This window comes from Harpia harpyja, chromosome 2 (genome assembly GCF_026419915.1).
Source record: "Harpia harpyja isolate bHarHar1 chromosome 2, bHarHar1 primary haplotype, whole genome shotgun sequence".
Taxonomy (NCBI): domain Eukaryota; kingdom Metazoa; phylum Chordata; class Aves; order Accipitriformes; family Accipitridae; genus Harpia; species Harpia harpyja.
This window is the reverse complement of record NC_068941.1, coordinates 56181008-56191583: the sequence shown is the minus strand read 5'-3', so window position 1 is coordinate 56191583 and position 10576 is coordinate 56181008. Positions and strand designations below refer to the sequence as shown.

The 10576-nt window shown below is 39.7% G+C and overlaps 1 protein-coding gene across 1 annotated transcript; it reads right to left on the bottom strand.

Moving 5' to 3' along the window:
* Window positions 1-202: 202 nt before the first annotated feature.
* Window positions 203-10285, bottom strand: FRG1 (FSHD region gene 1). The gene is made up of 9 exons (XM_052779938.1): window positions 10159-10285; window positions 9747-9814; window positions 7234-7356; window positions 6225-6282; window positions 5931-6045; window positions 5443-5547; window positions 4626-4717; window positions 3445-3555; window positions 203-2548 (listed from the first exon to the last, which is right to left on the bottom strand). The coding sequence occupies exons 1-9, from the start codon at window positions 10218-10220 to the stop codon at window positions 2512-2514; spliced, it is 771 nt and encodes a 256-aa protein (XP_052635898.1). The 5' UTR covers window positions 10221-10285; the 3' UTR covers window positions 203-2511.
* Between the last annotated feature and the right edge of the window lie 291 nt (window positions 10286-10576).

Below are 10576 nucleotides of genomic sequence, written 5' to 3'. Positions count from 1 at the left end.
CCAGGGCTTAAGCTATATGGCAAATAGGTCACTATTGGTAATTTACATATCTTTAATTTTTCTTGGAGCCATTCCCTTAATACAAGCCAAATATTCACAAGTGATACAGTTAATAAGATTTTATAACTGGGTTATTGATATGTGAGGGAATCCTAATTCTGGAGATACTTAAAAAATTAGAATCAAAGATCAGTTCTGCTAATTAGTTTCTTTTTGCAAATGTTTTAATGCAGAGTCCCACTACAAACACGTTGATATTCCCAGCAATTACTTGCTTTGAAAGAATGCGTAGTTAATAGAAACTGATAGGAAATAAAGATAACTTTCAGTCATTCCTCCTATGTGGTAAGCTTAAAGAGTAAACTCAAACTTTTGTACGAGAACTAGAAATAAAATCTGTGAAAACTTTAAAATGAAGCTATTGATACTGGTAAAAAGGTCAAGCATTTGATCAGTTTACGTGACCATCTGATACTACCACACTTTGGTTAACAGTACTTCCTGAAATACAATAATCAGATAGATATACGGGAAAAGACAATTCTCTAGAAGATCATTTCAGTTCAAAACAAAACAGCTACTGGGGGGGTCTTTTCTACTTCCAAAAACTGAAGGGAAAATTCTCATTTGATAATTTCATTTTACTAATTTTCTTTTCCATTCAGCATAGACCTTGCTTTTACTTAATTTCTCAGCATTCTGTTATAACTTCTATCAGCATTAAAATACAAAATCTTATGGAGTAGCTTGAATGATAGGAAAGTCTCCAAGGATTTGTCCATATAAGAAAGTTACGAGCACAGCTGTCCCAATATAGCTGCACAAACCAGCTCCCCAGAAGGGGCATTTTGATTTCTTATTTAGTATCTCAACAGAAAAAGCTAAAGCGGGAAGAAAAGGCACTCATTCCAAAATAGATATTCATACAAGGAACTAGTGAGTGCGTCTATTTTTGTACAAAAGGTATTAAGTGAATACTAGGTTTAACAGGTATAAAACAAATTCTAGTGCCTTAGAGGGAAAAGTCCTGTGGCAAAAACCTCTGTACTCAGTGGGATAGAGCTGGGTATGGAAAGCTTAAAAATGCCATCAGAGAAAGGTCTGGATTTTTGTTTGCCTTTCTAGAAACAAATGAGTTTCTAAAAATCCCTCTGTTACATCATAAATGTGCCCAGCCCGTGGAGATTTTCTTCTTTTGGTTCCATAAAATCTGTATGGGCTCTATCCATATTTTTCTAAATGCTTTGAAAAATAAACGCTTTTATTGCTAACCTCAGCTAGCCTTCCCTAACCAGCTATAATTTGTTTTCATGCTGAAATGTCAATAGAGGGTTTAAACAATTATGATGTACTTAAATTCTCATGCTTCTTCCTCAAGACCAACTGCCTATGAAATTAGACCAATATAAGTTGCCACTACTGACTAGACTTTATTGGTCTGTTCTTGTGCTCTTTTTAGACACATCATTATCTTGCATGAGCTTACAGGTTTGTACTATGTGCACAATTCAAATTGAAAATTAGGAGAAGCTCCACAGAGACAATTCAAATTATTACCATAAAAATCCTCAACATTCTCACCAAGTAATCTTTATGATGCAGACTACAGAAGCTGTGGAGAGAGTAAGCAATTGTTCTGACTGAGGTAGTTCCTGTGGAGATGTTGTTACTGAAAAGCTTCTTGGTCATCAGAGCAGACAGGGGCAATCATATTTTATATGAGATACTAGGAATGCATATTATACCATGACCTTAAAAAAAAGTCCCTACTGTTTTATTAAACAAACTAAAGTCCATGCCATAGAGAAACCAGCAAGTTTGCAAAATCAGTTTTTCCCTCTTGTAAAATAAGCGGCCTGCTAACACAAAAAAGCCATCCCCTTTTCTTACGAAGCACCTGCATTTTCATTTGTAACAGGGTTCTTGTGACTTGTCAACACCTTTTCCAGCATATGCATTACGCCACTTATCAACTTGAACAGTGGGTCTGTTTTGAACCTTGTTTTATGAAGCCTGAATATTCTGGCCCAGTCCTCACCTGATGCAGTGTAGAATAGCTCCACAGATGTCCTATTCAGGATCTGGTAGGATGCGTTCCAAGGCATGCATTTTCAATTACTTCTTGTTCAATACAGTTACATATTTCTTAATGGTTCAATGTGTTAACTATATTTTACTTCTGAACTTCATTGTTGTTCTCTTCTGCCCTGTCTCTAAGTTCAGGTTCCTTACATCAGCCTTGGAAGATTCAGTGGGTCAATTTCTTTTCCATTAAACAATTATCTCACTATTTCAATAGCATGTAGTTTTAGAGTAAACTTAATAGTATTCATTACTGAAAGATGACATTAGTTTGATGCTTAATTATAGCTCTCAGGCGATTCTTTAAAAATAACGTAATAAAAACATCAGCAAAACACCCTCAATAAAAAATAATTATAAAACATTTTACTATTGTTTTCAATTTGACCCTATCATCAAAGATGCAGAAGAAAATGGACCAGCTGGTTGTCACTTGCAGTATCTATCCGCTTTCACTTTTGCTCTCCTATATGGAAACAGTAATGAAACAAGATTTAGATTAATACCAAATATGATTACACCTGCGTGTTTTATCTGCCTTGAAGTGTTAAGGAAGCATTGAAAGCAATTTTTCTTAAACTTTACTTCAAAGCACATATAAAAGCCTAAGAACATTTTGGATTTATTAATTAACTTTGTTTTCTTAAGGAGCTAGAACTGCAATGTCTGAAGTTAACCTTGTCTTTCCCTTCAAATCATCATGAATTGCTTTTTGTCCACTCTGAGGAATGGAATTCAGATTCAGTGTGATTTCAAACTGACACTGAATCTGTGATGGCCCAGGAGTGTTCTCACATCACTTGCAATTATCACAAATCGTCTTCTGCATTCCACCCACTGAATTAATGCAAATATTTATACTGTATACCAATACAAAAAATGTCAAAAATTCAAGACAGTTTCTATAGTCTCAGCTCAGGGAGGAAAAAAGATACATTTATTCCCACTAGACAACATGAAGACTGTTCCTAATAAATGCTATTTCTCTTTAAAACACAGCTTTCCCCTCTCCAAAATGTTCCGGTGCCATAGGTATTGAAAACGTTAATTAGCTTCATTTTTGTGATTAAAAAGATTCATCCCTCAACTCCTCTGTACTAAAGAAACTGAACAATCTAGTTAAAGACTTCCAAAAGAATTCGTTTCTGGGTAAATCCAAACCTGCAAACTTCAGCTAAAGAAGTGAAAATTCAGAACCAAAAAAAAGCCAACCCCAGAACTCAGGCAGAACACTGACCAGAGAGGAAATGCTCAACACCCCACCACCCTGAAATCTAGCTCTCTTTTGTACCCCAGGTTTACTGTAATTCCATCTTCCAGTAGTTTTTAAATCAGTATATTATTTCTTGTACTTTTAAGTACCTGTCAAGCAGCATTTCATGAAAAGTGCCTTCTTTCCTGGCTTTTCTAAGGGCTTTTGTATCTTCTTTGCTTATTTTAAGCTTTTTGTCTTGAAAACTTTGGAATTTCTTTCTGTAAGGGAGGGAAAAAACGTAAAAAAGTGTAACTTCTTTAAAGTTTTGTTTCAATAAAACAACAGCTATGATAAGAATCTTAACTTCTATTACGCAGTAGATGACTGGCCTAATAAAATCCAGCAGACCATCATGGTATCAAATATTGCACCAAGACTTCTGTAGGTGAAAACTACTCTGGGTTTTTTTGGTAGTCTAAGTGGGAATAAGCCCCTATGTGATTAGCATGACATGATTACAAGTTCTAAAGAGTCCCTTCTTCAACTACTAGCATGATGAGTCAAGGGGTGAAAGTGTACTGGGTATAGGTGGCAAGGTGCTGGTAGTGGGGGAGCTGCAGGGGTGGCTTCTGTGAGAAAAGGCCAGGGGCTGCCCTGTGCTGGACATAGTTGGCTTCACAACGGACCCACTGCAGGACACAGTTGAGTCCATCAGCAAAGCTGGTGGCACCTCTGTGAAAACGTATTTAAGAAAGGGCAAAATGCCACACAGGCAGAAGAGAAGAGCGGGGGGGGGGGGTGATGGAGGGGGTGAAGTGCAAAATGGCAGCATGACATCAAGGACAGAGAAGGAGAGGGAGGAGGTTCTTCAGGCATTGGAGCAGATATTCCCTTCCAGCCTGTGGAGAGAACCATGCCAAAGCAGGGGAAAAGTGGGAGACGAAAAGAGTGGCAGAGAGAAACCACTATGTATTGACCCATACCTCCATCCTGCTTGAGGGAGCAGGTAGAGGAGTCTGGAGTGAAGCTGAGCTTGGGACATGGGGGAAGGAAAGGTGTTGGTTTTAATTTTTGTCTTTGTTTCTCACTACCCAAATCTACTGTAATGGGCAATAAATTTAATTAATTTTCTACAAGTTGAGTCTGTTTTGCCTGTGACAGTAACCGGTACACAATCTCCCCATCTTTATCTCAACCCACAAGCTTTCTCATGCTATTTTCTTCCCTTGTTCTGCTGAGGAGAAAGCGAGTGAAAGGCTAGGTGGGAGTTTTGCCCCTCCACCAAAGGTGGCCCCAAAGAGAAGTGAAAAAGGGTGCTTGAGCCTGTTAACAGCTCTAAACTACGTACACATAATTGATTTCACACTGTTTAACATTTCCTTTGTCTTCTTGTGGAACATCATCTTTCTTCTTAGCTTCTCTTTCAGCACAAGTACGAATCTAGTTATTGAGAGAGAAAAAAAAAACAACAAAACCAAAACCCAAAATCAGAAAATGCCTATTTTTTTTAAAACCAGAAGTTACAGGTTAAAGACGACAACATATGCTTCATAACAGAACGAGAGTCACAGTGACTTTTTAAGTTCACAGCTTTCAAATTGGTTAATTCGCAACTGGACACAACTGCAATAAAAACAAGAGCTGCCTGAAGCATGGGAAATATTGAGTGTAATCCTTGATACTACTGTAAGACATAATCCCCTTCATCTCAAAGAAGCACCATTACAGTTCTTAGTTTTAGCAGGGGTAAAATGCCTTTTCCAGAGACTGACTTAAAAGTATTACTGCTCTGACTAGTAGACACCTATCTCTATTTGGAGGCACGCATATATTTTCCACATCCAGACAAAGTCAAGATAGTCTTTTTATATTCTCGTACTTAAAAGATCTCTCCTTCTGCATCATTCTGGTAAACCTTTCTCTGTCCCTGCTTCAGTCATCATTCATCTCTTCTGTACCAAGCTGTTCAGAACTATCTGGAATATGACATAGACTGTCTTGCCCCCCCAGTGTCTTGCCCTTCTGTAGTGGTAAAATACCTCCCTATCACTTGACAGCTTATAGAAAGCTATTGTAACTGTATTAACAAGAAATGTAGCACACAGACACCTGGTTGTTTGAATATCCATGCCAAGCCTGTATTAATTGTACTAGTTATGAATTACCTTTATCATTTCTTCTTCCCCTGCTGTTTTGCTTTTGGCTTCTATGTCTCCCTCTTCATTACATCTAATAAAACGGCTATTTGCTGCTAGTAATGCCATTTTCTTCTGCAGAAATAATATAACATGTTGTTAGTACAAAGAGTTTGTATATAATCCTTGATTCATAACATTTATCCTTGACAATACACCAAAAAGCTCTATAAATGCGTTTTATTCTTTTATATATGGACACTTCAATAGCTAGCCAGCAGACTTGCTGGCTCCTTCATTCTTAAGATGCTTATAGCTGCCAAAATGCAGTAACTTGAAGTATTTTAAGAACTTCCAATTATAGTAAATGCAGAGTTGTGAAAACAGAATATTAAAAGTTACAACATGAAAGAGACTGCAAAAGGCTTTTACTCCACAAACAAAGAACATCAATGTAGATTAACTCAAAATACAGTCAAATGCTAGGAACATCAAATGAACTATTCCGAAGAGCTTACATCTTGGAAGACAGGCTCCCATTGCTCTCTTGATCCTATTGCATCTGAACGTCCAACAACAAGTCCATCTGAATTTATACCAAGGTATTTGCCATAACCAGACTTCAGAGCAATCCTCAAAGAGAAAATGCAGGAAAACAAAGAATGCTTTTAATTCAAGCAATTCACAATATCCAACACATCACAAAGACATTATTAGTAGACAATGTATTTCAAGAGAATAGCAAAACAGGTATTCACACCAGAAACAAAGATAACAAGTATCAAAGCTTGTAACATTGTTACAGTAATTACCTTGTATCAGACAACTTTACCGCTGTAAACTGTTCAGGAGGACTAGGGCCTTCATCATCTGAGGAATGATTTTTACATTAATTAGGTATGAAGTATTAAACATACAATATTTTAGCCTGTTAGTACTGCAATTTCAAAAAAAATTAAACACCGGCCATTGCTAAATGCTATGGAAAGCTGCAACACTATTTCTTTAAAAATTCCTTTTTTGAATATCCACTTTTATAAAAGCAATGCAAGTGCTCACTTACATTCATATATTTAGAGTGCTTAAAAGAAGACATAAAATAAAGACAAACCTTGTGTAAAGAAATTTATAGTTCAGAATGTTTTCTAATTCTCCAGGTGGCTTTGAAAACCTTAATCTCCTTGTAATGTTATTTTTTCTATAACAAAATGTATTATGGTTCAGCTATGGTAACATAACTCAGTATCCTAAAAGCTACTAGCCTCTTCATCCCTCAAAACCAAAATGAGATAATATTGCCATCATTGCTTTGATCTCATGCTGGAGGTGAAACACACTGTCAGTGGTCTGGAACAGTCCTTTTCTGACTGATGGCTCTCAAATTCAAAGTAAGGACAAGCTAATTATCCCACCAAGTTAGGAGCCCACTTAAGCAGCAACAAAACAAGCATGTTAAGAAGATGATGCAGCAGTAAGCCTTTAAACTCATCTGCCTTCAGTTTCACTCTTCAACTGACACCATAAAGACTTTATAGGATTTAATAAAGGTTATACTGCTTTTTATCCAGTAAGCGGTATGGCCTTTAACAGGTGATCATCTCCAATGCAGTTCAATTTATTGTACACATAAACCAGCAAGAAATTAGGTAAGTGAAGCTGATTGGTAGTCATTAGGTTTAAGTCATCTGCATGCTACAGCTAGGATTATTGCATTACTTGTAATAAACAGCTTTTAGCTGTAAAACTGTTTGCCTTTAAGTGATGCTAGTTTTATGCCTTTCGTTACTAAAACTGCTTATTTCCAAATTTCCTGAAACAAACCTTTATGTGGTGCTCCAAGCGTAAACAAGCCGTTGTCGAGGGCATGGATGTAAGCACCTTTATCCATTTCTATAGCTATAGTTCCTGTAATTTCACCGAAATTACTGATAGCCCACCAGTTTCCTAAAATACAAAACCATGACAGTTAATAGAGTAATTACAACTTCTCATTACAGTAGTTCAAGAAATGATATTTCTATGTCTTCTCCGAGATTTGAAATTCTAAAGATACAATTGCTATCTCAAGATCTTTGTGCATTATTTTATAGTACAGAGCTAATTTAATGGCGTTGCTGCTGAATCAGGAAGTCCTGCTGTTCTACCCACCCTTCCATCCCTAGTTACGGGCTCCTGCGCTTCATCCCTTCTTTGTGTTAGTCCATAGAGAAAGTTGATCCATTCAGCTGATGCAGCAAAGACACACCTTGCAAGGAAGGTTTTGTTTTTTTTTCCTCTGGACCAGCCTCCCGCAGTTTTGGGGTCATATCCAATTATTAGATTCTCCAACACAACAGAAACAGATAAATTATCTCATCTTGCTGTTAAGTTACTTCATGTGAGCTGTAATCCTTAGACTTCAGTTGTTCAAGCCAATCTGTGTTTGAATGTTTGAACCCCACAGAATTCTACCACAGTTAAAGGTAGCCCTACTCACGCGCATGAATTAGAATTATGACATTTATATTTTTTAAATAGTAAAATTTTCTCCTGGTATATTGTCTTGCAAGTATTTTCTACCTGATTAAGACAATAATTATTTTTAATTAATCTGAATATGATGTCTTTTTTCCACAGGGTAAATTTGGCAAGTCAATCTGCCTTCAGCAGAAATATCTTCCCCTATCTTTATCCAACACATGGAGCTAATTGACTTGTCCTATACAGTCAGGGCTCACAGATCCATGTATGAATTTTCCAAATCTCTCCAACTTTTCAGAAATCTGGCTAAACTGAAGAATATAAAACATCTGTAACATTCTTCTAGTGTAGGACACAACAGCCCATTTTCTCATATATCATAATTTGTTTTCACACAGGAACGACTTCCCCTTGCACTGCTTTAGCTTATGCCTATATACACATAATAGAAAATTACATTTATCAGGTAATGTGCGCTGTGCTACAGTATACATCTACGTCTCTCATGACTTTGTTGTTATTTTTTAGCTATTTTTGTTGGTGAAGCAAACTGTGATCAGTCGAGGACATGACATTACTGAAGGGCAACAGTCTGTCAAGTTACCACTCATGACCATACATACCATGATCCTTCTATTTTATGAAAAAGGAAAAAGTAAAATTATATTTTGTTACTGGTTAATGTTTGTGTCTTCAGTTTCAATTAACAGTAGCAAATTTATAATGTGAACACATGTCGTGGTTTAACCCCAGCCAGCAACTAAACACCACGCAGCCGCTCACTCACTTCCCCCCCACCCAGTGGGATGGGGGAGAAAATCGGGAAAAGAAGCAAAACCCGTGGGTCGAGATAAGAACGGTTTAATAGAACAGAAAAGAAGCAGCTAATAATGATAATGATAACACTAATAAAATGACAACAGCAATAATGAAAGGATTGGAATGTACAAATGATGCGCAGTGCAATTGCTCACCACCCGCCGACCGACACCCCGCCAGTCCCCCGAGCGGCGAATCCCTGCTCCCACTTCCCCGTTCCTATACTAGATGGGACGTCCCATGGTATGGAATACACCGTTGGCCAGTTTGGGTCAGCTGCCCTGGCTGTGTCCTGTGCCAACTTCTTGTGCCCCTCCAGCTTTCTCGCTGGCTGGGCATGAGAAGCTGAAAAATCCCTGACATTAGTCTAAACACTACTGAGCAACAACTGAAGACATCAGTGTTATCAACATTCTTCTCATACTGAACTCAAAACATAGCACTGTACCAGCTACTAGGAAGACAGTTAACTCTATCCCAGCTGAAACCAGGACAACACACCACAGCAGTAAGCAAGTATGTCAAACTAAAAACAAGTAAACAAACTAATGAAGACTCTTCTCATTTTGAAAGGATCGAAGGTTTGTGTGAACTAAAGAACCCAGTCAGCAAGTAACTAGTGGCAGAGTAAGAACAGGAAGCACAGGTGATCCAACCACTAATTTTCAAAATAATAGTAATAGAAAATTTAAGTTATTTACATAGAAATGCACTCATTAAATAACAGCATTGCAGCGCTAAAAAAAAAAGGCTCTCCTCCTGAAGCAAGTATCACTGGGGAAGAAGAAAAAAAAAAAAAAAGATATTCAAGCTGATAAGTAGCTTGAGATTATATAAGAGCATAGTTTAGCTAAAAAGGTGAGTGGAAAACCCATCCCATTGGTGTCAGAAGTTCCATTTGGAAGAGCCCAGCATACAAGCAACATGTTGGGAGAAACAGTTATAAATCTCTACAGGGACTACACTTGGTTTACAAAGCCCTACAGCAGTCTCTTCAGCTTCTGCTATCCCCTACAGTTTCCACACTGTCACATAATTCCTGGAAGGCGGCTCACCAACAATATCAAGTTGCTCTGCCGCATCCTCTTCCCTTTTCCTTTTCTTCTCCTTGTGCTTCTTCTTGCTGCAAAGGGAGACGCAAACAAGTTAGGTCGTGCCTCCGAGCCGGCCCTTCCACAGCGCGCTCTCACGCGGCCTCGCTCCCGAGCCCCACAGCCGGGAGAAAGGGGCTGACAACCGAAAACCCCTGCCCTCGCCGGCGTGCCCAGGCATACTCGCAGCCGGAGGGACGGGACGGCCTGGCCTGGCCTCACCCCAAACAAACCAGCCGCCGACGCGACCCCAAGGCAGCGGGGGGAGCCCAGCAGGGGCGCCGGCCCCGAGGCACCGCCGAGCCGGCGGCACAGCGGCCGCCGCAGACGGGGAGGCCGCGGCAGGGGCGGTGGCGGCGGGCAGCCCGCTCCTCACCTTTTCTCCTTCGCCCCTTTCAGGACGAGCTTGGTGGATTTAACGCAGGAATACTCCGCCATGTCGGGCTACAGCAAACACGGAAGGTCACACGCGACCCCGCCCCGGACGGAAGCCCTGGAGCGACAAGATTCGCCCGCCCTCGTTCCGTTATTTGCTGAGCATGCGCCCACGGCCCAGCTGCAGGGCGCGTAGGGGCTGCGCCAGCGCGCGCGCGCGTGCTGTGGGCTGGGTCCCGCGCCGCCCCCTCAGAGCGGCGTTCGCTCATCTCACGTAGCGGGCCCTCGACGCAGAATTTGAGGGGAAAAGTAAAACAAGACAAGTTTAAAGCTACGTTTAAGAGCATTCCCTGCACCTTCCCCTTCTAGGTCTGGCTTCGCTCCACTGGTTGCTCTAGCACTTTGCAGGACTGCGGACC